Source organism: Zonotrichia albicollis, chromosome 23, assembly GCF_047830755.1.
Source record: "Zonotrichia albicollis isolate bZonAlb1 chromosome 23, bZonAlb1.hap1, whole genome shotgun sequence".
NCBI lineage: Eukaryota > Metazoa > Chordata > Aves > Passeriformes > Passerellidae > Zonotrichia > Zonotrichia albicollis.
Genome location: NC_133841.1, coordinates 231,914 through 257,400, shown reverse-complemented (window position 1 = coordinate 257,400; position 25,487 = coordinate 231,914). Strand labels below are relative to the sequence as shown.

General features: G+C 64.1%; 3 protein-coding genes across 11 annotated transcripts in view; 1 reads left to right on the top strand and 2 right to left on the bottom strand.

The window, feature by feature from the left end:
- NPEPPS (aminopeptidase puromycin sensitive) overlaps nt 1–3,203 on the bottom strand; it is a 36,366-nt gene extending 33,163 nt beyond the window's left edge. Inside the window, exon 1 of the mRNA XM_074557604.1 lies at nt 2,786–3,203. Coding sequence (XP_074413705.1) covers nt 2,786–2,908 — 123 coding nt within the window. The 5' untranslated portion in view covers nt 2,909–3,203. The remainder of the gene's footprint in view (nt 1–2,785) is intronic.
- Nucleotides 3,204–7,530: 4,327 nt separating this feature from the next.
- On the top strand, nt 7,531–11,776 carry MRPL45 (mitochondrial ribosomal protein L45). The gene is made up of 8 exons (XM_074557653.1): nt 7,531–7,689; nt 7,872–8,067; nt 8,574–8,691; nt 9,226–9,324; nt 9,724–9,772; nt 10,010–10,159; nt 10,849–11,022; nt 11,395–11,776. Exons 1-8 carry the CDS (start codon nt 7,633–7,635, stop codon nt 11,446–11,448), a joined length of 897 nt encoding a protein of 298 aa, XP_074413754.1. The 5' UTR covers nt 7,531–7,632; the 3' UTR covers nt 11,449–11,776.
- A 1,183-nt stretch (nt 11,777–12,959) lies between these two features.
- On the bottom strand, nt 12,960–25,362 carry GPR179 (G protein-coupled receptor 179). 9 transcript variants are annotated; one of them, XM_074557575.1, is made up of 13 exons: nt 24,212–25,362; nt 23,692–23,800; nt 22,758–22,860; nt 22,369–22,565; nt 22,182–22,250; nt 21,738–21,847; nt 20,826–21,064; nt 20,291–20,429; nt 19,972–20,077; nt 19,373–19,519; nt 16,656–19,094; nt 15,207–15,533; nt 12,960–15,110 (listed from the first exon to the last, which is right to left on the bottom strand). In XM_074557575.1, the coding sequence occupies exons 1-13, from the start codon at nt 25,042–25,044 to the stop codon at nt 13,791–13,793; spliced, it is 6,138 nt and encodes a 2,045-aa protein (XP_074413676.1). In that variant the 5' UTR covers nt 25,045–25,362; the 3' UTR covers nt 12,960–13,790. The 9 variants fall into 9 exon arrangements, with proteins under 9 accessions (XP_074413676.1, XP_074413674.1, XP_074413673.1 ...); XM_074557573.1 differs by having other exon boundaries at nt 15,207–15,425; nt 16,305–19,094; nt 24,212–25,358; XM_074557572.1 differs by having other exon boundaries at nt 15,207–16,100; nt 16,305–19,094; nt 24,212–25,355.
- Between the last annotated feature and the right edge of the window lie 125 nt (nt 25,363–25,487).

The window sequence follows — 25,487 nt, the reverse complement described above, 5'->3', positions numbered from 1 at the left end:
CAGGCAGGTCCCCACTCCCCTTGCCAGGCTCGGAAATCTGCTGCCACCTCTTATCGTCTGCATCACCAGGGGCTTTATCCCCTGAAGATTATCTGGAGCTGCCATGCAAGTGGCACCGTTTATTATTGTGGCACAAAGTGCTGCGGGTTATTTATAGGCCCTAAAGCCAACACAAGTGTCCTGCCCCACAGCCAAGGCTGGGACATTTTTTTTTTTTTTAGGGTTTGAAAGCCCCAAATTCTCCGCAAAGGGCTGCAAATCCTATTACTGGAGTGAGTAAGAATGATCAAGTGTTTACTTGTAATACCTTGACTAAACACCACAGCCTGCACTAATTCCACTCTGCTCTTGAAGATGCCAAATAACAGAGCAAGCAAAGCACGTTGCAGGCTCTGGAAAGTTTGTTCCTGGTTTTTTGGGGGTTTTTATTTTTGGTGTCAGAGCCTCAGAAGTCACCCCATGGCTCAGAAAGCATCTTGGTGTGGATTATTGCCATTATCCAGCTGGGATGGAGCAGAGGAGCTGGCAATTATTACCGATTGGGATTAAAGGAACAACTTAAGGATCTTCAAGAGGAGGCAGCACGTGTATTTTCCCCAACCCAAAATAACAGATTTTGTGTTTTAACACAAACCCACTGTTGCCTCTGTGAGTTTACAGAGACTCCAAAGCTCTCAGGTAGTGCTGGAAACAGAAAATCTCTGCTAGGCTCAGGTTCAGGTAGAAAAGGTCCTTAACTGAAATAATTTGACCCCAAAAGCACCCAAAAGTGTTATTTTCTAGACCAGCTCGACAGAAACATGCTGACAGTTATTAATTTTGTTCATCCAGCCCTGCACAGAGAGCATCCCGTGGATGGGCCGGTTCTTCCTGTCCCCACCAAGGAGCAGAGCAGCTCCCTCTCATTTCCTGGCACTGCCCTGTGCTCTGGGCCCACCGCGTTAAAAGTTATCCAAAATAAAGATACATTTCTTTAGATCTGTTTCAAAAACCTCGCTCTCTGCGGTTTGTTGGCGTTTTGTCCCCGTCCCCTCTGCTGCGGGAACACCAGAGCAGCTCTCCAGGTGTGAGAAGGGATTTTTACAGCCTGGAACCTGTGGGGTCTCAGTTTTTCCCTGGGGAAAGTGCGGCATTCCCCATCTCCAGGTGGAATCCTCTGCTCGGGGAACGCACCTGGACACAGCAGGAAATCCAAACCACTCCCCGGGAACAAACCCTGCAAACCAGCGAGCCCTGCCCGGACGGAGCTCCGGGCAATTCCTGCATCCCAGAGCCGGCTCAAAAAGCCGCTGCTCCCCTCCCCCCGAGCGTTATTTTTAACCGGGATGATTGCAGTGATCCCATTTACAGCCCCACAGCTGTAACAGGGCCGGGGTGCGAGGACAGGAATAGGTGCCTGCGATTAGAGCGGAAGAAAATGGGAATTTCTCAAACCGGCCTTTTACGAACTGCAACAGCCCAAAAGGCAGCGGCGGCCCCGAGGCTGGAACCAAAGCCCCGAGCCAGCATCAAATCCGCGGGGAGATTTGGGTTTTCAATATTTCTGTCACATGACACAAAGTTACTCATGTCTGCTTGGGTTCCTGCAGCTCCCCAAAGTCACAAGACTCCCCATCATCCCCAGCCCTGGGCCTTCCCCAGGGACGAGCTCGCCCGCTTCTCTACCTGTGCTTCACATCCCGAAGCTTTTATTGCCTCCTTGCATTTATTACCTATTTAAAACCAGGTTTAACCACCCCTTCAGCACAGCAAGATCTGCTCACATCTCCAGACTTACAACCTCCCTCAATATTTAAGTTCTCTGTGCGAGCATCTAATTTTCAGGAAAAAAAAAAAAAAAAACCCAAAACCCCAAAAAATACAGTTATGCCATTATAATTCAGTCTCTCAAATCACAAGGGAAAAAAAAAAAGAAAAAGACGTGAAAGCAAATTCGGGAAATCTTGGCAGGGCAGCCAATGAGAATGACTGGGAGAGACTTGAAGGCTTTCACAGAACTGGTTCCGGCTCTGAAGCACGAGCACGGCGAGGAGGATTTTTCTCGCCTTGCAGAAGAACGCGGCGAGGTTTCGGCTCCGCAGCCCTCTCCCGGCTCTCTCTCCATGACACCGAGGCCTACCCTCCCCGGGAGCCGCACCGGGGACTTCTCCTTTCACGGCTTATTTGGCTTTTCCAGCAAAACCCCCCTCCATCCATCCATCCATCCCCAGGCCGGCTCGGAGCGCAGCTCGGGGGGTCCCCGGGGGGCTGCGGGCACCGGGGATCCCGGCCGTGCCCGGCCCGGAGCTCCCGCGGCGCTCCCGCATCCCGGCCCGGCCGGCCCAGCTCGGGAGGAGCCGCCCGGGGGAACCCGCGGGGGCCGCAGCGGGGCTGGGCGGGGCGGCCCCCGAGCCGGGCCGGGTTCGGGGGGTCCCGGAGGGCTTTTGGGGCCTTTGGAGGGGGTTTGTCCGCCCATCGTGAATGGAAACGCGGAGGAGCGGCGGGGGGAGCCCCGAGGGGCCTCCCTGCACCTGCCCGGCCGGGCCCGGGGAGCGCAGGGAACGGGGGGATCGGGGCCGGGGGTCCCTCAGGGCACGGCCGGGAGGGGCCCTGATGGGGAGCGGGGTCCCTGGGGGCGGGGGGGAGCACCCCGGGGTGAGGAGGGGACCGAGGAGGGAATCGAGGGGTCCCCCGGGGCACTGCGGGGTCCCCGCGGGGGGCGCGGGCCGGCGGGACCCCTCGGGGGCGGGGCGGGAGGAGGAGGATGAGGAAGGGCAGGATGAGGAGGAAGAAGGGGGGGCCCTACCTGCACGGCGGCCTCCAGCTTGCCCTCGAAGGTGAAGTCGATGAGGTCCGGCTTGAGGCAGAGCCCATAGTTGAGGGGGGACACGTCGGCGGGCAGCCGCTCGAACGGGCGCTTCTCCGGCATGGCGGGAGCGCGGGGGGTGCGGGGCTGCGCCCCCCCCGGCGGGGCGGCGGCGGCGGCGGGGGGGGGGGGGGCGGGGGGCGGCGGGGGGGGCGCGGGAAGGGCGACGAGGCGGCTCCGCACGGACGCACCGAGAGGGAGCAGCGGCGGGAGCGGAGGATGAGGAGGAGGAGGATGAGGAAGATGAGGAGGAGGAGGAGGAGGGAGGGGCGGGGGCGCGCGCGCGCTCCCGGCTCGAGGCGGCCCCGGTGGGGGAGTGCGGGGAGCGGAGCGGGAGGGGGGGGAGGGAGAGAGGGAGGGAGGCACGCGGGCGGCGCGTGCGCGTGCGCGCGGCGGCGCCACGCGGCCGCGCACGTAGCGCGCGCGGGGGGCGGGGAGGGGGGGGGGAAGGCGGCGGGAGGAGTTGCGTAAGCGCTGGCCCGGAGTGCGCCTGCGCAAAGCCACGCCCCTCGACGACACACCCCTTTCTGTGGGACACGCCCCTTCCCGGTGCTGCGGGACGGGGCAGCCCCGGGAACGGGGATCCCGGGAACGGGGAACCCTGTGAGCCCCCGTAATGGGGATGCCGGTAACGGGGATCCCGGTAATGGGGATCCCGGTGAGCCCCGCTAATGTGGAATCCCGGTGTGTCTGTAATGGGGATCCCGGTAGTGGGGGATCCCGGCGTGTCCGCTCCAAGTGGGCCTGGCACATTGCACCCCATTAAGGTGCAATGAGGCTCCCGGTGCTCCCGGTTTGGACGGATGCTGGCACCCCGTTAACTGGGGCGCTCGGGTTACATGGTCTGGGTGGGGATTGGCACAGTGCACCCAGGGGCTCCCGGTTTTGGGGTGACACTGGCACGGGCACCCCGTTAGCGGGGCTCCCAGTACTCCCAGTTCAGGGGGATGACGGCTCCCAAATCTCCCAGTGCACTCAGACTGGGGGGCAGAGCTGGAGTGGTGTCCCCATATTGGGACACCCCGGGTTCCCTCTTTGCTCTCTGTATTTCAGTTTATTTCTTACTATTCCTTCCCCAACAAGATTTATTTTTGTTAAAAGTGAGGCTTTGCTGTTTAAAAAAGATAAGTTAGTGCTAAGCCAGGGAGAGAGCGAGCAGGGATCTGGGGAGGGGAGCTGGATTCGAGGAGGGAACGGGGATTTGGGAAGGAAAAGGAATTTGAGGAGGGAAAAGGGATTTGAGGAGTGGAGTGGAGATTCCAGGCAGGGGGGAGCAGGGATTTGAGGGAAGGAGCAGGAATTCAGGAGAGAGAGATGGGATTTGGGGAAGGGAATAGGATTCGAGGTGGAGAGAAGGGGTTCAAGAGAGGAGAAGGGTTCGAGGGAGGGAACGGGGATTCACTGAGACCCGGAGGAGCCGGCGGCACGAACTGGGGCAGGGAGAAAGTACAGACAGCTCTCAGCACATGGTAACAGAAACCCAGCGCTGCCGAGCCCGGGTTCATCCGGGGCTGCCGCGGGGCCGCATTGTGCTGCAGAGCCCCGGGGAGGGAAAGGGAGACAAGGGAACAGCTGGAAACAGCTGGAAGCAGCTGGAGCCGCGCGGGGGGTTCGGGCCGCTGCCGCCCCGCTCCACCGAGCCAGCTCGCAGCGCGGCGGGGCGCGGAGCCCCGCGGGACACGCGCGGGGACGCGGGGGGACAGCGGCGCTGGGAGCCGCGCCAGGGAACGGGTCGGGGTTTGATGGGATCCTGGCGGGGCTCTGGGCGGAAAGCCGCGTCTGCCCCGCCGCGAGGGAAGGGCTGCGGTTCGGCGGGGAGGCTCCGTGCGGGGTTCGCAGCCGGGATGGACGGAACCGGACTGAGCCCGGCCGTGCCACGCCGGGGACACCCCGCGGCCGCCGCGGCAGGGGGAGCCCAGCTGTGCCCCGGCCGGGCTGCGGAACCCGGCCAGGGCAAAATCCCGTCCCCTCCCGCCCGGCCTCGGTGCTGGCAGCGCGGGTGGCCGCGGGTGGCTGTCCCTGGCAGAGCCGCGGCAAGGTCAGGGCCAGGATAAAACTATTCCTGGAGCAGGGCGGCTGGGCTCCGCGGCAGGGCAGCGGAGGGATTGTCTCCTCTGAGCTTTAATTCCCATCCCCGATGGCCGCGGGGTCACCGGGTGCCCTCCTGGCCCGCCGGGGGGGGGGGGGGCTCGGTGGCCGCGGGGCTTGTGCTTGGCAAAGCGCTCCGGGCGCTTTCCGCGGGTGCTGCCCCGCACGGGAGATGCTGGGAGGTGACAGATGCTGCTGTCAGCAAGAATCCAGGGAAAAAAAAAAAAACAGAAGGAAGAAAGAGAGAAAAAGAGCGAGGCTCCGCGGAGACAGCCGGGGGGAAGCCTCCTCCTCCGCCGTGTCCCGACCAAACCGGGCTCTCCTGTAGTGCCAGACTGCGGAGGGCCCGGGGACAAACGGACGGGGTGGAAGCCAGGAGCTGTAATTAGCCCAGAGCCACCAACCGCTGTCAGTGCTCCTTTCTAGTTAGGAAAAACAAGGGAGAAAAAAAATTAAAAAGGGGGAATAAAGAAAAAAGATGAAAATCCCAGGGGAGGCTTTTCTTTTCTTCTCTCTCTTTCGGCGGAGTTTTCGCCGCTGCTGCCGGCAGCGGGAGCAGCCGGAGGGCACCGGCTAATCCTGCCTCGCAGGTCTGGGCCGCCGGCTTAGGGCTGGAATCTCTGGTATTCGGGAGCACGGGGACAGCCGCGCTCCGAGCTGCGGGGCCTGCTGCTCCGCGGGTCATTCCCGGCGGTTGGGAGGCGATTTCCCCTGGGTTTCCCCCTCTCCGTGCGTGCGTGCGGCTCTGCCCGTCCCTCCCGCCTCACCGCCGGGCGCCAGGGACAGGTTGCACAAGGATGGAGGCAAACGTGGCCCAGCCCCTGCCTGGAGCTGGCGGGGACAGCGCGGGGCGGGTGCCGAGCCCTGATCCCAGCCCTGATCCCGCTCTCCCACGGCACAAATCCCCACGCGGTGGTTTTGCAAGGAGGAGAGCACAGGTGGGATGGGGACCTCGTCCAGTGCCATCTCCACGGCCCCCACCCCAAATTTCCTCAGGGATGCTCCCTGGCCGAGCCCCCCACGGGCAAGGACGCGGCTCCAGAGGGGTTCCAGAACCCCCCAGCGCTGCCCACGGCGGTGAAACCGGCCGCGATGGCATCCCGGGCATCCGGGAGAGCCAGCCGGGCTGGGAAAATCCAGCCCCACCAGTCGGGAGCCGTGGGAAAGCGCCGGGGCCGCGGGGCTCGGGGCCGGTGACTCAGCCCCGGCTGCTCCAGGATCGGCCCCGCAGCCCCGGGGCTTCGTCCCGGCTTTCCAGAGGGCTCCGCTTTCCCCACCGGGGTGCTGCGGGAAGCGCTCTCTGCTGGCTTTGCCCCCCGCACGCCCCAGTGAGCATCACGCCGGATTTTGGGATTTTGGGAGGTGCTGGCGGGCTGTATCGCGATCCCCCCAGCCAGGGGGGCCCGGCTGCCCCCGCGCCCCCGGCCCAGCCCCGCACGGCCGCTCCCGGCTCGTCCCGGCTCAGATAAGAGCGCGGGCCGGGATCAACGGTCTCGGGCACGGCGCAGCCGTCACTACACATTAACCAGCTGTCCGATGGAGCAACGCGGCCTCGCAGCCAAGATCAACAGTCCCCAAAGCAAACTGGGAGCGGGGCCAGGCTCGGCGAGCGCGGCCGGAGCCTCCCGGCGAGCCCCCCGCCCCCGAGGGGCCCCCGTGCTTCGCGCCCCGGCCGGGCTCGCCTTTGGCTGCGCGGGCCTCGCCCCGCGGGCGTGGGCGGGTGATGAGCACCCATCCCCAGGGCGTCCCGGCGGCTCCCGGGATGGGGTTTCGAGGGAAAAGGGCTTGGGATGAGCCGGTTTGCGTTTTAGGGCGGGGGTGCCGCATCCTGGATTGTCCCCGGGATATTCGGAGGGACCCCCGAGCCCCCAGCGCTGCGGGCAGCATCCCGGGGGTGCCGCGTCCTGGGCTGCCCCAGGGACATCCAGAGGGACCCCTGCCCTCGATATCCCCCCCTCCCCGCTAGACCCAGGGGCTGCTGCGATGGGAAACCCCAAAAGCATCGCACAAACCCCACGGGGCTGCTGGGGGTGCAGGAACTGGGGGGGTTCTGTGGGTCCGGGGGGCTCTGGAAATCCGGGAGGGGGTCCTGCGTGCCCGGGGGAGGGGCTATGCAGATCTGGGAGGGGGGGGCTCTGCGTGCTCAGAGGGGCGCTGCGGGTCTGGGGGGGCAAATCTGGGGGTCCGGGGGTGGCTCTGCAGGTCTGGGGAGGCTGTGTGGTTCCAGGGGGGGCTCTGCGTGTCCGGGAGTGCCCTGCGGGTTACGGGGGGGAGTGTCTGCAGGCCCAGGGGGGTCACTACAGATCCGGGGGGGGGTCTCTGCAGGTCTGGGGGGGCTCCGACACCCGCAGCATCCCCCGCATGGGGCAGGGTGGGGGTCCCGCGTGTCGCACGTGACCCGTGTGGGGGGTGGGGGATGGGGACAGTGCCATCCCCCCCGCCCCCCGCACTGCACCACGCACGGGGGTCCCCCCTCCGCGCGCTCGGGGGGTGGGCGGAGCCTTCCGCGCTGGCCCCGCCCCTCCCCGGCCTCCGCAGCCGATGGAATTTTCCACTCGCGGGCGCGGCGCGGGCTCCCGCCGGCCACGCCCCTTCCCGCGCGCGCGCGCGCGCCCCGCGGGGCCCCGCCCACACCTTCCCCTCCCTCCGCGCGCGGCCCCGCCCTCCCCGTTCCCGCCATTCCCCGCGGCGGGGTAAAGATGGCGGCCGCCATGGCGGCAGGGCTGGGCCGCAGGGCTCCGCGGCTCTGCTGGAAGGTGCGGCCGGGAGAGCTGCCTGAGGGCGCCGCGGAGCGACTGTGGGGCCGCGGGAGGAGCGGGGTGGGCGCTGAGGGTGAGGGAAAGCGCCAGGGGCCGTGGCGCGCGCGGGGCGAATGGGGAAATCAATTCAGGCCTGGCGGTGCTGGGCTCACTCGGGCTCTGCCTTTGCCTCCCCTCAGGCCGCCGAGTCCCTGCTCCGTCCCGGGGCGCTGCCGCCCTGTGTGCTTGTGCCGGTGAGGAGCAGGAGGAAGGGCCCGCGGCTGCCCGAGTGGGCCCGGGAGCTGAGCCCTGAGGAGCGGGAGTGGCGGCTCCGCTCCGCGGCGCCGGTCTTCCCGGACGAGCGCATAGAGCGCACCTTCTTCCTGGCCTGCACGGGTACGGCAGCGCACTCGGCCTGGCCCGGGTGATGTGACAGAGAGCCGGGCGGAATTCCTTCCCCGCTGTTCCCTCTGGCCGGGGGAGAGGCCTCCCTGCCTGATCGCCAAAGCTGTTGGTGCCTTTTTCTTGAGTCCTGGAATCCCGGAGGGGTTTGGGTTGGGAAAGCCCCTGCAGTGCCACCCCTGCCATGGGCAGGGACACTTCTCTCTGTCCCACATTGCTCCAAGCCCTGTCTGGGACTGTTCCAGGGATCCAGGGGCAGCTGCTCTGGGAATTCCATCCCAGCCGCTTCCCTCCCTCTCAGGGAGGAATTCCTTCCCAAAATCCCCTCTAAACTTCATTTTGAAGCCATTTTCCCTCTCTTCCCTGGGCTCTGAGGGAACAGCAGAGAGCAGCACCTGTGGGCGAGCTTATCCCAGGAGTTCTCTCAGAAGTTTTCCCGTTTCCCCTGTTCATTCCCTGGGCTCTGAGCCTCCTCCTGAGCTGCTTTTCCCCCACCCCAGCTGAGATCATGGATCCCTACGTCCCTCCCGAGGGCGATGCCCGCATGACCTCGCTGTCCAAGGACGGGGTGAAGCAGCAGATGCAGAAGCTGAGGCAAACAGCGGCCTCCCAGCTAGCGTACGTACCCCTCGTTAGCTAATTAGCATAATTACCCTGCTGCTTGGCCTGTCCTGGGTCTGTCCATGGGAGATAGTCCTCCCCCAGGTCCCCTCCAGGCCACCCAGGGACCCCAAATCTCCTCAAAACTCCCCCAAATTTCCCCCAGGACACCTGTGTGGCCCCCAGGTCACTTCCAGGCCACCCAGAACCCCCCAGATCCCCCCACATCCTCTCAACCCCCACCAAACCCCCTCTGTGAGGGAGCTGAGGGATCTCTGGGTGAATTTTAGGATTAAGGGGCTGTTTCCTCCCTGTTTGCCCCATTTTTGTTGTTGTTTTCCCCTTCCCCTTTCCTGCTGGGAGCAGCCACGCTGTGCACTCCCAGTTTTTTGGGGATTCTTTGGATTTGGCTCTTTTGTGACCACCTGAAGGTTTTGTCTTAGTGAGGGATCTCAGATTCTCAGCCGGGAAAAGCTGGGTTTGAATCCTGTAGGATCCAAATATCCAGGACAGCTCTAATTTTGTTCTTCCCTTAATTTCTTTCTTTCCCAGCCTGCGGAAGATCAAGGATCACGACCCGGATTTCAGCACCAAAACCTTCCCTGAGAAAGCCCAGGAGATATTTATTGAGGCCCACAACTCCCTGGCAAAGTAAGGCCCTTCCCTGACCCAGGGGGAGCTGGAATTTGTGGGGAAAATGTAGTGGAATTTGTGTGGGGGGAAAAGGTAGAATTTGTGGGAGGAAAGTAGGAATGTGTGAGGGGGAAATGCAGGAATTTGTGTGGGAGGAAAAGGTGGAATTTGTGAGGGGGGGAAGCTGGAATTTTCAGGGAGAATTGCAGGAATTTGTGTGGGAAGAATTTAAGGAATTTGAGGAGAAAGCAGGAATTTGTATGGGGAGAATTTAAAGGAATTTGTGCGGGGGAAAGCAGGAATTTGTGTGGGAGGACAGGTGGGATTTGTGGGGAAAGCAGGAATTTGAGGGGAAAGCAGGGATTTTTGAGGAACCTCCTTTTCTTTGCTGAATTGACCAGAGTGTTTCCTCTGCAGCTTTAACAAGCAGAAGCTTCACTCCCTGGTGACCGAGCGCTGCTACCCCGTAAGTGCCGGGAATTTTGGGGAATTTTGGGGTGTCTCGGATGGATGGAAGGGACCCCCAGGATCAGCAATCCAGCCCTGGCCCTGCACAGCACACTCCCAACAATCCCTCCCAGGTGTGGGGTCGTGGCTGTTGCAGTGCCCAAAAAGAGCCAGCAGAGCTGGAGCTGATTTTCGCTGTCAGGAGCGAACAAATCGTTAATAATGTCATTAATTCCGAGCCGGTCTGTGCTGGCAGGACATGGTGCGAGGGAACAGGTACAAAACCATCCGCTGGCGGTTCCTGGAGTCCCTGGAGCCCCCCAGGGTGGTGCACGTGCGCTGCGAGGGCATCCTGAACCGCGGCAACCTCTACGGGCAGGTGACGGTGAGGATGCACAGCCGCCAGGTGAGCCTGGGCTGAGGGGGCTGCAGGCCAGGCCAGGCCAGGGACACCCCTGCTGCCCCAGGTCACACAGCCCCAAATTTACCAGCCTTTGCTGGAACGTCAGTTGGGTCATCCAGGGGCCTTCTCCAGGAGGGACAGCCCCAAATTTCCCAGCTTTTCATGAAAGGTCACTTGGATCATCCAGGGGCCTTCTCCAGGAGGGACAGGCCCCAAATTTACCAGTTTTTCGTGAAAGGTCACTTGGATCATCCAGGGGCCTTCTCCAGCATGGACAGGCCTAAATTTACCAGCTTTTCATGAAAGGTCACTTGGATCATCCAGGGGCCTTCTCCAGCAGGGACAGCCCCAAATTTACCAGCTTTTCATGAAAGGTCACTTGGATCATCCAGGGGCCTTCTCCAGGATGATCAATCCCCATTTTCCCAGCCTTTCCTGGAAGGTCACTTGGATCATCCAGGGGCCTTCTCCAGGATGAACAATCTCCATTTTCCCAGCCTTTCCTCCTAGGAAAATCCCTCCCTCCATCTTCCCTCACCAACCCCAACCTGCTGCCAGCCCAGCACAGAGATTCCAGCCTTTTTTGGGTTGGAAATCCCTTAAATCCCAATCCCATGGGCAGGGACACCTCTCACTGTCCCAGGTCACTCCAACCCCATCCATCCTGGGGGATTTTTTGGATCTCTTGGCAGATTTTGGCCATCTATGACCGCTTTGGGCGGCTCATGTACGGCGGGGAGGAGATTCCCAAGGATGTTCTGGAGTATGTTGTGTTTGAGAGGTACCTGGTGAACCCCTATGGAACCTGGAGGATGCACGGCAAGATCGTCCCAGAGTGGGCCCCACCCAAGGAGCCCATCATTAAGGTGGGAAAGGGCTGGAAACTGCAGATCCCTGGGGGAAAATTGCAGGGAGAAAGGTGGGGGGGTTCATCCACGGGCAGAGCTGTTTGGAATGTCCATGGAATTGTTCCCTGGGAGGCTGAGGGCCTGGAATGGCTGAGGACAAGTCTGGGATAATTTTGGGAATTATTTCCCCCTGTGCCCGACCTCCATAAGTGTCTCTGCCTCCCTGTGTTACTAAAAACAGATCTTGGGGAAGAAGGAGGGGAGAATTCCAGTGTTCTTCGAGGCTTCCCATTCCGTTCCCTCCTCCTGCCTCCCTCTGATCCCCTTTTGTCCCTTTCCAGAATCCTCTGCTCCCCTTTTCTTGCTGATTTTTGTCCCTTGCTTTTGCAGACCGTGATGATTCCAGCCCCAGATCCCTCACAGGAGCATGAAACAGCGAAGTAGAAAGTTCTGGAACGTGGACAGGGACAGCAAACAGGGAATGTGCTGGACCTGGCCGTGCCTTCAGGAACGTGCTCCAGGCACCCAGATTTGTCCTTTGAGGGGCTGGGAGCAGGACCTGGATGAGCTGTGGGGGAGCTGGGCTCTGTCCCACACCCCGTGTGCTGCAGCCTCACCCTCGCTGGGTTCCCACGAGGATGAGGAGCCTTGGGAGCATCCCCAGCCACCCTCTGTCCTGAATTCCAGGGACAGCCCTTGGAATATTTGTCACCCCCATGGGAGGGGTCACAGAGCTGCTGCTCAGTCAGTAAAGCTTCACCAGTGGCTTTGGCACCGTTTTTCCCCGTCTCTTTCTCTGCTGATTCCCAAACTCCTATCTTTTAACAGAAACCAGGAAAATTTAAATCAAGTTCTGTGGGGAGGGGGGTGCTGCCGTTGGTGTTTCCCAGAGGAGCTGCAGCACAGCTGATAATTGGGTTTAATTTCAGGTTTGATTCCTCACAAGGGCTGGGGCTGTGCAGAGCTGGTGCTGTCACTGAGGGAGTGGCACCATCCTGTGGACACGGGGACATTTGCAGCTCTCGTGGGAAAGCACATTTTATTCTTCCTCCTCTGTGAGTCTCCTCCTCTGTTCCTGCTCTGCTCAGCCAGTTCTCCTCACTCACAGAGCAAAACCCTCCCTGCTCACCCACAACAAACCCTTTTCTCCTTCTGGCCCTGCTTTTTCGCTCAGCCTCTTCCAGAGCGTGGGAGAGTTCAGGGGATTTTTGTTTCTTCCTCGAGAGGGACTTTGCCGAGCTGTGGCTCCTGTTGGCTCCTCGGTGTTCCTTTTGGGAGGGCAGGGCCTCCCCTTTGTGCTGTGCTGGGAGAGGAGCCAGCAGAGGAATCCCTGCCATGTCCTTGGGGTGTCACAATCCCTCTGCTCCTAAAAACCAAAATCTTCTCCATGGGGCCCCTGCCTGGCTCAGGAGCAGAGTGTGGAGCTCAGATCCCTCCGTGCATCCCAGGGCAGGAGGGGATGGAATTCCTGAGGGAGGAGGGGACTGGGATTGTTCAGGAAAAGGGGATTTTTGGGGTGACCTCACTGAGGATTCCCTGAAGGAGCTACGGGGAAGGTGGAGAGAGGGAAGAGGGGACAGGACACAGGGAATGGGCAGGAGGGATGGAATATGGGAAGGAATTCCTCCCTGGGGGATGCTGAGGGGCTGGGATGGGATTCCCAGAGAAGCTGTGGCTGCCCCTGGATCCCTGGAAGTGTCCAAGGACAGTGGGAGGGGTCCCGGGTGGGATTTAAGGTCCCTTCCCTCCAATCCTGGGCTTCTCTGCGGCTCCCCAGCCCTGACTCTGAATGAAAAGGGTTTTTTTTGGGTGGAATGTGGCTTTTTTGGGAGAATGGCCTTTCCTTCCAGTCAGCCCTTCTCCAGCCTCTGCCACCCAACGCCTGCACTGCTGGGTTTCCTCTCCAGCCCCTTCCCAGCTCTTCCCCACCTCACAGTGAGCCTCTGCCAGCACACTCCATAGACAATTCCATTTATTTCCTGTATTTACACAAAATTACACAACCAGGACCTTCAGCCTCACAACCCCCAGTCCAACTCCGGGACTGGGCAGGGGGGATCAGGATGGATCTAGGGATGGATCCATGGGTGGATGGGTGGGATAGGGGGATCCACGGATGGAGGCATGGGTCCATGGATGGATGATAGGAGGGATGGGTCCATGAAGGGATGGATCCATGGAGGGATGGATGAACGGAGGGATGTGTCCATGGAGGGATGGATGAGCGGAGGGATGGGTCCATGGATGGATGAGTGGAGGGACGGATCCATGGAGGGATGGATGAGCGGAGGGACGGGTCCATGGAGGGATGGATGAATGGAGGGATGGATGAGCGGAGGGATGGGTCCATGGATGGATGAGTGGAGGGACGGATCCATGGAGGGATGGATGAGCGGAGGGACGGGTCCATGGAGGGATGGATGAATGGAGGGATGGATGAGCGGAGGGATGGGTCCATGGATGGATGAGTGGAGGGACGGATCCATGGAGGGATGGATGAGCGGAGGGACGGGTCCATGGAGGGATGGATGAATGGAGGGATGGATGAGTGGAGGGACGGGTCCATGGATGGATGGATCCATGGATGGATGGATGAGCGGAGGGATGGGTCCATGGATGGATGAGCGGAGGGATGGATCCATGGATGGATGGATGAGTGGAGGGATGCGTCCATGGAGGGATGGATGAGCGGAGGGACGGGTCCATGGATGGATGGATCCATGGATGGATGGATGAGCGGAGGGACGGGTCCATGGAGGGATGGAGGCCCCGGTGCTGGGATCCCCTCACAGCCCGCCCCCATCCCGGGCTCTGGGGGGCTCCGTGCTCTCCTCCTCCCACGGGCACACCTCCGAGCTTTTCCCCACGCCCAAGCTGGGCTTGGCAGGTGCTGCTGGAGCCTCCCAAGGACAAACCTCGGCCAGGCCCGCGCCGGGGCTGGGGCTGCTGCCCGCCCCCGGGCGCTGCGTGCTGGGCAGGAGCCGGCACAGGGGCTTGTGCTCGGCCTCCCCCTGGCATCTGCCCCTGGATCTCTCCAGCAGTGCTGGGGACACAGCGCCGGCCCCCGGCTGTCCCGTCCCTGCAGGGGAACCTCTCTGGGCTGCCTGGGGCTGTGCACCTGACTGGGAGATTGCCTCCTCCAACCCAAGGGGCTCTGCTGCTTCCCAGGGGCAAATCTCAGATTTCCTGCTCTCCGTGCTGTCGGATTTCTTGGATGGCTCCTTCCCCACTGCAGATTTCAGGCACAGCTCCTCTGTGTCCGGGCTCTCCCATGGACAGATGGACTCTTGGTCTCTGCTGCTCTTCTCCACAGCTTTGGAGGCTTCTCTTGGTGGGAGCTTCTTACCTGGGCCAGTTCCTTTCTCCTGGGGCTTAGCCACCTCCCAGGGACAGATTTCAGCTTTATCACTGGATTTAGAGTCCTGAGACTCCCAGGGACAGATCGATTCCCTCTCTCTGCTCCCTTTCTCCAGAGCTTTGGTTTCTTTTCCTGGGAGTTTACCCTTACCTGGGCCTGGTCCCTTCTCCAGCTGAGGCTCAGCCACATCCCAGGGACAGATCTCAGCTTTGCTGCTCGATTCAATGTCCTGACTCTCCCAGGGACAGATTTCAGCTTTGCTGCTCGATTCAATGTCCTGACTCTCCCAGGGACAGATCTCTGCCTTCTCCGAGCTCTGGGATTTCCCTGGGGCTGCTTTGGGCAGTGCTGAGCTCCCAGTGTGGGGTTTGGCCTGGGGCTGCTCTGTGTCCGGGCTCTCCCAAGGACAGATGGACTCTCGGTCTCTGCTTCCCTTCTCCAGAACTTCAGATGTTTCTTTTCCTGGGAGTTTACCCTTACCTGGGGCTGTTCCCTTCTCCAGCTGAGGCTCAGCCACCTCCCAGGGACAGATTTCGGCTTTGTCACTGGATTTAGAGCCCTGAGACTCCCAGGGACAGATCGATTCCCTCTCTCTGCTCCCCTTCTCCAGAGCTTTGGTCTCCCCTTTTCTTGGGAGTTTCTCCTTACCTGGGACTGTTCCCTTCTCCAGCTGAGGTTCAGCCACCTCCCAGGGGCAGATTTCACCTTTATCACTGGATTTAATGTCCTGACTCTCCCAGGGACAGATTTCAGCTTTGCTGCTCGATTCAATGTCCTGACTCTCCCAGGGACAGATTTCAGCTTTGCTGCTCGATTCAATGTCCTGACTCTCCCAGGGACAGATCTCTGCCTTCTCCGAGCTCTGGGATTTCCCTGGGGCTGCTTTGGGCAGTGCTGAGCTCTCAGTGTGGGGTTTGGCCTGGGGCTGCTCTGTGTCCAGGCTCTCCCAGGGACAGATCGATTCCCTCTCTCTGCTCCCTTTCTCCAGAGCTTTGCTGGTTTCTTTTCCTGGGAGTTTACCCTTACTTTGGCCTGTTCCCTTCTCCAGCTGAGGCTCAGCCACCTCCCAGGGACAGATTTCGGCTTTGTCACTGGATTTAGAGCCCTGAGATTCCCAGGGACAGATTTCAGCTTTGTCACTGGATTCAGACTCCCAGGGACAGATCTCTGCCTTCTCTGAGCTCTGGGATTTCCCTGGGGCTGCTCTGGGCAGTGCTGAGCTCTGGGGTTTCACCAGAGGCTGCCCCGTGTCCGGGCTCTCCCAAGGACAGACGGACGCTCTGTCCCTGCTGTCCAGGGATCTCTCGGGGCTGGCCAGCGCTGCCTGGCGCGTGAAGCGCTTGTCCCCCTTGGGGCCCCCAGCAGGGACCTGCTTTGCCTTTGGCTGCTGGGAGGGAGGCTCAGCTGCTTCCCAGGGACAGATCTCAGCCTTGCTGCTGGATTCAGTGTCCTGAGACTCCCAGGGACAGATCTCAGCTTTGCTGCTGGATTCAGTGTCCTGACTCTCCCAGGGACAGATCTCTGCCTTCTCTGAGCTCTGGGATTTCCCTGCAGGAGGTTTGGGCAGTGCTGAGCTCCCAGTTTGGGGTTTGGCCTGGGGCTGCTCTGTGTCCGGGCTCTCCCAAGGACAGATGGACTCTCTGTCTCTGCTTCCTTTCTCCAGAGCTTTGGTCTCCTCTCTTCTTGGGAGTCCCTCCTTACCTGAGACTGTTCCCTTCTCCAGCTGAGGCTCAGCCACCTCCCAGGGACAGATTTCAGCTTTGTCACTGGATTTAGAGCCCTGACTCTCCCAGGGACAGATGGACTCTCGGTCCTTTCCAGAAGTGAAGGAAGCTCCCACTTCCTTCAGGCGTCCTTGACTTGTGGAAGGGCTTTTGCTCACCCTGGATGGATCCTCTTTGTCCTGTCTGGGTTTCTCTTTACCGGAGGGTTGATCAGCCACCTCCCAGGGACAGATCTCAGCTTTGCTGCTCGATTCAATGTCCTGACTCTCCCAGGGACAGATCTCTGCCGTCTCCGAGCTCTGGGATTTCCCTGGAGCTGCTTTGGGCAGTGCTGAGCTCCCAGTGTGGGGTTTGGCCTGGGGCTGCTCTGTGTCCGGGCTCTCCCAAGGACAGATGGACTCTCGGTCTCTGCTTCCCTTCTCCAGAACTTCAGATGTTTCTTTTCCTGGGAGTTTACCCTTACCTGGGGCTGTTCCCTTCTCCAGCTGAGGCTCAGCCACCTCCCAGGGACAGATTTCGGCTTTGTCACTGGATTTAGAGCCCTGAGACTCCCAAGGACAGATCTCTGCCTTCTCTGAGCTCTGGGGTCTCCCTGAAGGAGATTTGGGCAGGGCTTTGGCTGGGGGCTGCTTTCCCTTTTCTGGTGCTCTGGATCCCACTTTTTCTTCCCCTTTGGGAGCGCCACGCGTGTCCTGCCCCAACCTCTCCTCCCCCGACGGAGCTGCAGCCTCTTCCCAGGGGCAGATCTCTGGCTTTGGGCGCGGCTCATCCTCCACCTCCCAGGGACAGATGTTTGCCTTTTTGCTCTGCATGGTTCCAGCCTGCTGGGGCGAGGGTTTGGGCAGAGCTGGGGGTTGCTCCACACCTTCTCCAGATCTGGGGGCTCCCTGCTCCGGCGGAGCCCCCTCTGTGTCCCAGGGGCAGATTTCTGCTCCGACACTCCTTCCCTGTTCCCGGCTCTCCCACGGGCACACCTCAGCCCTCCTGCCCTCCGCTTGCTCCGGGGCCTCTTTGGGCAGCCCTGGTGGTTTCTCCATGCCCGGAGAGCGCTGAGAATCCCCCTCACTGCGGCCCTTCCCAGGGCACGTTCCTGCTTTGGGGCTGGGGTCTCCCCGCGTTCCCCCGGCACCGAGCTCTCTCTGTGCGCTCCCGGCGCCGCTCCAGCTCCTTCCAGGGCCCCGCTCGGGCTCGGGCTGGCTGCTCCGCTCTTCCAGCGCCTTCTCCGGGCTCTCTGGGCTCCCTCCGTCCTCCCGGGGAGCGATGGCGGCCTGGCGCAGCAAGGCTCCCCTTCCTGCCGGCGTTCCGAGCCCTCCGGGCGGCCTCGCCCCCCGCACGCTGCTCGGGGTGGGCTTCGCAGGCGGCTGCTCCTCCTCCGGGTGCTCCCTGGGCTGGGAGGACCTGCTGGTCCCCTCGGGCTCCTCCATTGTCCCTTCCTCCGCTGTGACCGCCGGAACGTCCCCCCGCAGATCCACGGCCGGAGCCTGGTCCCGTTCCCGGGGCTGTACCCGTGCCACCTCCGGGGCACGTTCAGCTCCTTGGTGGCCCGCGCTGGGTGGCTCCAGAGCGGTGCCCGCGTCCCCCCGGGCAGCGCTGGGCTGCTCGGCCGCGCTGTCCCCATGGCCTGTCCCCGCGGCCAGCCTGTCCCGTTCTCCTCCTGTCCCGCTGTCCCCCCAGCCCGCGCCTTCCCCGCCGGTGGCGGCGTTGTTGTTGTGCTGCAGCGCGGGGACCTCGAGGCTCTGCCCGCTCCCCTCGGGGCTGACCCCGCCGAGGGACGCGGCCGAGGCCTCTGCCGGGCCGGACCTCTCCCTTCGGCTGCTCCCCCTCTTCCTGAGGCTCCCCTCGCTCTTCCCTTTCAGGATGCTCTTCCCCCTGGAGCGGTTGAGGGCTTTGATGGCGAGTCCCAGGCTCCGGAAACTCTTCGTGGGGGCCGGCTTGGGCCCGGGGGTGGCGGCCGCTGTGTCCCCGGGGCTCCCCGACTCCGCTGCCTCGGCCGCTCTTTGTTTCCTGCCCAGGATCTCGTCCTGCACCAGCTCCCAGGGACAGACGTGCGCCGAGCTGGCGCTCGGGGCCGGCAGCCGGCCCTTCCCGGCCGGGGGGGACGCGCGCTCCGGGTCATCCCCTCCTGTCCCCTGCGCCTCTCCCGCCTGCACCGGGGGCACCGGGGGTGGCTCCGCGCAGTCCCCGAGCGTCCCCGAGCGCTGCAGGCTCTGGTAGCGCACGGGGGGCGCAGGGGGCGTTTTCTTCACCGTCACCCGCACCTTCCTGCCGGGGTGGGCGCTGTCCACGCTGACGCTCTTGATGGGCGCGTAGGTGACATGCTTGTGTCCCTTGGCGTCGCCCTCGTGCGGGCCCCTCTCGGCGGGGCTCGGGGGCGTCGCGGTGCCGCTGGCGACCCCCGGGGCGGGCGCGGACAGGTGGCGGCCGCCGTGCCACTGCTCGCGGGTGGCCCTGCGGGCGGCCAGCAGCGCCGCGTCCCGCGCCCCGGTGACAGCGCTGTGCGACTTCTGCAGCGGCGGGGCGCGGCCCGGGGGGCGCTGCCAGGGCCCCGCCAGGTTCTGGGCGCTGGCCGATTTGCACAGGAGCGGGGCGGCGTCCAGCGAGTCGCTGTCCGATTGCTCCAGGTCGGTCACGGCCGCCGGCGGAGGCTCCTGGGGCGGGCTGGGCGTGCGCGACCCTCGGCGGGGCTCCCGCGGGGGCCCCTCGGAGCTGCGGGACTTGCGCAGGGCTGAGGAGCGGCGCCGGGAGCTCTCGTCCCGCATCCTCGGGCCGGGCCCGGCGGCATCCACGAGCCGCTTGGCCGAGGAGCCGCGGCGGGACGGGGTCCCCGGCCGCTCCCCGGCGCTGCTGCGGCGGGACGCGCTCTCGGCCAGCTCGGCGCCGCTGCGGCGCAGGATGGAGCGGGCGAGGCTGCGGCGGGAGCTGCGCTTCTTGGCCAGGTGCGGGTTGTTGGTCGCCATCCGCCACGTCTTGTGCACCTCTAGCTGTCGGTAAAGCTTCTTCAGCTCCTCCTGCGCCGCGGGCGGGGGGACGCGGTAGAGAAAAGGGAGAGACGAGAGCGCCTACAGCGGGGGCTGCGGCCGGGAGCGCCCCGCCGAGCCCCGGGTCATCCCCGTGTCCCCGGAGCCCCCCGCGCTGCCCAGAGGACGCAGCGGGTTCGCCCACCCGGGTGGGGTCACCCTGCACCCCCTCGTCCCCTCCCTCTGCTTTGCGTCAGGAAAAGATTGCGAAAGGCACCTCTTACTCTGCACAGCTAGCGTCAAAAGAAGGTCCTGAGTGTGCCACCCACCCGAATGTCATCGGGGTCGAGACTGTGCTCGCTCCAGGCGGACGCGATGCTGCTGTTCATGCAGGAGCCCGAGCGCCGCATGTCCAGCTCGTCCTCGTACACCTCGGCCGTGATCTCCTCCCGCAGCGGCGAGCCTGTGTGCAGGAACTGCCGGGGGACACGGGGGAGTCACTCGGGGGGTCCTGTCCCCGCTCCCCGAGCCCCTGGGATGAGTGTTAGTGATGGAATCGTGTGGAATTGTGGAGGCTGGAAAAGCTCTCTGAGGTCAGCAGGCCCAGCTGTTCCCCCAGCGCTGACAGTGCCGCCGCTTGCCCAGGTCCCCAGTGCCACAGCCACGCGTTCTGGAGCACCTCCAGGGGTGGGGACTCCACTTGTTCCCATGCTGATCACCCTCTCCATGAGAAATTTCCTCAATATCCAACCCAAACCTGCCCTGGCCCAGTCTGAGGCCGTTCCCTCTCCTCCTGTCCCCATTCCCTGGGGGCAGAGCCCGACCCTCCCCAGGTCCTGTCAGGGCCTTGTGGAGAGCCAGCCTCTAGCTCCCGGAGCCTCTTGTGGTGCTCCAGCCCCTTCCCAGCTCCGTTCCTTCCCTGGGATACCTTGGGGATGAAGAGCAGGGCCAGGGTCATGGTGATGGTGCCGTGGGTGTGAGCGAAGAAGAGCAGCAGAGTCCAGTCCGGGTGCAGCGAGGGGACAATCAGGAACCTGGAAGGGACCAGGAGGGCAGTGCCAGCCCCTCCCCACCTCCAGACCCACAACTCCCCTGCCTGGCCACCCAAACCTCTAACCCTTCCCGCTGTGGGGGTCCCGAGCTCCCAAACCCCCTTTCCTCTGCAGATCCAGAGCACCCAACCCCTCCCCACCTTGGCACGGCTCCTGAGCATCCCCAGGGGTGCGAACCTCGGTCCCTGGCCCTACCTGACCACGTGGAAGGTGGCAGAGACCATGAGCTCGTTGTGCAGGGCGATGCCCATGTAGCGGGGCTCGTGGAAGGCCGAGGGCACGGCGCGCGTGGCGTAGCACAGGAAGCTGCCCCACAGCAGGAACAGCATCTCGGCTGTGGGGCAGAGCAGGACACGCCCTGAGCGGCACAGCCAGCCCCGGCAGCTTTTGGGGTGCCCAGCTGCTGCCCACCACCCTCACCCTGGAACGTGCAGGGTTGCAGCCAGGTCTGGAGCGTCCCCCAGCACGGCCTTCCCAAAGTTTGGGACTCAGCCCCGGGGGATGCTCAGGGGAAGGGGGGGGACCCCAACCCTCCCTGAAACCTCCAGGAGGATTAAAGGGACAAGGGAATGAAAGCCCCAAATTATGGGATGGGGTTGTGGGTCTGTGGGGATCCTGACCCCTGCAGCTTTCAGGAAGATTCAATGGATAAGAGAATGAAAGCCCCACGTGCCCGTGGTGGGATCTGGGGGCCGTGGGGACCCCCAGCCCTGCCGGGGGCCGGTCTCACCGATGACCATCATGTAATCCCAGCAGTCGTGGCCGCAGATGGAGAAGTGCAGGCCGCGGCTGGTCTGGGCGCGGATGACCAGCGGGATGTTCTTGCGGGCATTCTCCAGCATGCCGATGGTCCAGGCCGCCAGGAACCACAGCACCAGCAGCAGGATGGGCGCCAGCATGCGCAGCACCCGCCCGCTCGACACGTAGGGAGCGCGCTGGGCCGAGCGCGACAGGAACACTTTCAGCACCCTGCCGGGGGCAGCGGGGTGAGACCCCAACCGCCCCAGTGAGACCCCTGACCGTCCCAGTGAGACCCCCAACCGTCCCAGTGAGACCCCCAACCGTCCCAGTGAGACCCCTGACTGTCCCAGTGAGAACCCTGACTGTCCCAGTGTGACAGGAACACCTTCAGCACCCTGCCGGGGGCAGCGGGGTGAGGCCTCCAACCATCCCAGTGAGACCCTGACTGTCCTACTGAGACCCCCAACCGTCCCAGTGAGACCCCCATCCATCCCAGTGAGACCCCTGCCCATTCCAGTGAGAACCCTGCCTGTCCTACTGAGACCCCCAACCATCCCAGTGCAACAGGAACACCTTCAGCACCCTGCCAGGGGCAGGAGGTGAGATCTTGGCTGTCCCACTGAGACCCCCAATCCATCCCAGGGAGACCCCAACCCATCCTATTTTGGGGATCCCAAGCCCTCCCCACTCCGGGTGTCCTGAGCCCCCAGCCCTCCCCATTGTGGGGGTCCCAAGCCCCCAGCCCTTCCCACCAGAGGGGTCCCAAGCACCCCCCAGCCTCCCTGAGCCCTCCCTACCATGGGTGTCCTTAGCACCCAAACCCTTCCTGTTGTGGGGGTCCTGAGACCCAAACCCTTCCTGCTGTGGGGGTCCCGAGCCCCCAGCCCCCTGTCCGAGCTACCTGTAGAGCTTGAGGGTGATGGTGCCATAGACGATGGCGAAGCCGAGCATCCGCACCCAGCGCAGGACGATGCAGCGGAAGATGCTCGGCTTGAAGTACAGGATGAACACCTGGAGCACGGGAGAGAGGGATCCGGGCTGGATCCCACCTGCCCCAGCCTCGGGAGCCACCTGCTTTCCAGGCCAGCCCTGTGCCACCCTCCCCCGTGACCCTGGAGCACCCGCTGCACTCGTGCGGGAGGGGAGAGGGGATTTGGGCAGGGATTAATTCCCGCAGGCAGCGGGAGAAAAGGGATTTGGTTTTCTGAGAAGGTTTATACGGCAGCCCCCAGGGACCGTGCCAGCAAAATTAACAATTAGATGGAGCCGTGCCCTGCGTGGGGCAGGTCCACCCTGGAAACCCCATCCTGGAGCTTTCCAGCCCTGGGGACAGCTGGGGACTCACAGGGAAGTAGAGGAGGAGGGAGCCGAAGAGGATGGTCTCCAGCAGGATGATTCCCGATGTGCGGATCCTCTGCAGGGACACCAGTGTGAGGGTGCAGCCTCGGAGGGGCCAGGGCCAGGGCAGGGGGATCCCTGACCCTGCAGGGTTTGGGGTGGCAGCAGAGCAGGGGGACACGGGGACAGCTTGCCTTGCTCCGTCGGAAGTGGTAGGACACGAGCATGCTGAGGAAGATGGCCAGCATGCAGCAGGCCTGGCACGACAGCACCGCTGCCCGCAGCACCTGGTCCTCCTGGATCAGGCAGGGCGTGTCGTCCTCGCAGGTGGCACAGCCCGGGCGGCACGGCCGGCACCCCAGCCGGGACCCCCCGTCTGTCCCTGCCACGCCTGGGGACAGAGCGATGGCCAGGTGGGAACAGAGCATTGGGGTGGGATCAGCACATCCAGAGTGGGATCAGCACACCCCAGGGCCTGGTGGCACCCCCACACCAGGGCACGTGCTCTGTGTCCCCAGAGCCCCCCAGCCCTCTCCCCCACTGCTGTATCCGTGTGCCACTGGGGACAGCAGGGACAACCCACCTGCCCAGGCACCGCTGGCCACTCCATCAGTCCCATAGAAACCCGGCTTGCACCTGCACAGGTACCTCCCGAGGACGAAGCCGCGGCTCTCCTGGGGGACACACTGAAGGAGACAGCCTGAGACACGGCCCCCACACCCTGTGTCCCCTCTGTCCCCAAATCCCCCCGCCCCAGGGGCTCCAGCAGCCCCCAGCTCACGGCTACCTGACCCCACGCCATCCTCCCCCAGAGCCGCGAGGAATCAGTGGTTAAACATTTCAGAATTAAAACCCAAAGCTTGGCCCCAAATCCCTCCCTAAAACCTAAATGGACACCTAATGCAGCGAGCGCCCTAATCCTGCCCAGCCGTGACGGCAGCCTCGGCCCGGGCCCCGCTCCCTAATCCCCCCCGGCCGCCTCCTGCCCCGGCGGCCGCGCTGGCGGCTCCCTGGGCATTGTTGTTTCCTGGAGGGATGCCCGGCCCCGGGCCCGGCCCTCTGGAAGGCATCGCTGGTAGGAAACAGGAGCTGGCGACGCCTTTCCCGCCTGGGGACAGCTCTGGATGGACCCCAAGGCTGGGGGGCTGCGGGTTCGCCCTGCCCGGTTGTGCCCAGCCCCGAAACGCTCGGGCGCCGCTCGGCTCTGTTGCAGGCACCGCGGTGCTGCTGCCACCGGCTGCCAGGCCCCGTGCCCACCGTGCCCGAGGTGCCCGGGCACGGAGCAGCCGGGTCACACGGTGCGGCTGGCGGTGGGGAGGGAAGATTTGCACAATAAACCTCTCACCGCGGTGCGAGAGCAGCTGAGCGAAGCAGATGGATCGCCCGGAGAGGATAAAGCTCAGCCCGGAGGGGGGACAGGGGCACGGGCAGCCCGGCCGGGCTCCGGGGGTGCTGGGGTGCGGGTACCCCGCTCCTGGCGGGGCAGGGATGGGGTACGGGGTGCCGGGGCGCGGTACCTGGGTGCTGTTGAGGTCACAGCGATGCGTGTCCGAGAACCAGCCCGGCCCGCTGGAGCACTGGTCGATGGCCACGTCCCGCAGCTCCACGTCCACCCGCACGACCCCCCTGTGGCCAGGGACGGGTCAGCCCGGGGGGGGGAAATGGGGCCGTGGGCTCTGGGACTGATCCCAGCCGAGCCTTCCCTCCCCACTGGCTCCCCGTGCACTGGGGTGCAGCAGGGACCCCACAAATCCCGGGAAGGGTCCCAGCCCGGCTCACCCACCCCCAGCACAGCAGCCACAGGGGGTGGCAGAGCACGGTGGGCAGCACAGGGGACACCGAGGGGGGAACAGGGAGTCACCCCCGTGCCCGGGGATGTGTACAAACCCCTGCGCACCTGCAGGCACACAGAGAGGAACCCGGGCAGGGGGCTGGGGACACCGCGGGGTGGGTGACACATCCAGCTGCACCCCCAGCACACACACGGGGCACCCCCCCCATTCTGACACCCCCCGAACCCCTCCGGGCTCCACTTACTTGAACTCCGGGCTGAGGTCGGGCTTGAGGCCGTAGAAGGCGGAGGAGAGCGTGACGGCCCAGGCGGGCAGGAAGCGGCCCTCGCGGCACTCCAGGAACGGCGGGGACCAGCGCACGTGGCCCGCGTCCCCCACGTAGCTGTCGCCCCGCTGCCACTTGGGGGTCTCCAGGCTGCGCAGGTCATTGCTGAGCACCCGCTTGCGGAGCGCCGGCACCCGCTGCGACTTGAGCGCGTTGAACCACTCGTTGTCCCAGCTGAGGTTGCCCAGGCTGGGAGCGGCGCCGGACACGTCCTGCAGCAGGATCTGCCCGTCCCCCTTGGTGGCCTGCAGCATCAGCCGCGGCTTGGGGGCCAGCGGGTGGGCGTCCAGGGCCAGCACCGCCCTGCGCACCCACGGGTGCCCCTCGGCCAGGCTGCGCACCAGCGCCTGGTACCACTCCACGTCCTCGGCCACGCTGGCCTCGCGGATGTCGTTGGTCTGGAAGAGCATGTTGAGGAAGTTGGCGGCGTGGGCCAGCGCCTCGGGGGCGGCTCGCAGGGCTGCCCGCAGCGCCGGGGGGGGCCCGGGCCCGGCGGCCCCCGCCGCGACACCGCCGCTGCAGTTGGCCCGGGCCAGGCGCTCGGCGTCGCCCGTGCGCAGGAACGCCAGCGCCGCCGCCGAGCCCTCGCCGTCCGCCGGCGCTGCCGGCTCCGCGGTGGGCGCCCACGGGGATGAGGGGGCCGGGGACCATCCCGGGGGTCTCTCCTGCGGGCGCTGCCCCGCCGTGAGCACGGCCACCTGCACCAGCACGGCGCGCAAGCCCCAGAGCAGCGGCCAGCGGCGCGGCCCCATGGCCGGGGCTCAGCGGAGCCCCCCGGCCCCCGGCGGGCCCCCCGGCCGGCGCATGGCGGGCAGGGACCCCGAGCCGCCCGGAGCCCGCCCCGCGCTCTGCCGCCCGTTCTTCTCCCTCGGCGATGCCGGAGCAGACGTCACCGGCTCCAAACCGTGTTCAGGGCTGGCGCTGCCCGGAGCCCCCCCGCCCGCCCCCGCGCTCCCGCTCGGGCGGCAGCGCTGCCCGGAGCCCCCCGGTCTGAGCCCCGTGGGCACCGCGCACCGAGGGCACCCCGCGCCCCGGCCCCTCGGGCTGGCCGTGATGCAAGCGCATCCTGATGGGAAGCCATGGCAACGGCAGCCGGAATTTTCCTGCCCGTATCCCCCCCCCCGCGGCCCCTCGGCAGCCGGGGCGAACGGGGCGCCCGCGGGGTCCCCATACGGTGGCGAGATCGAATCCCGCA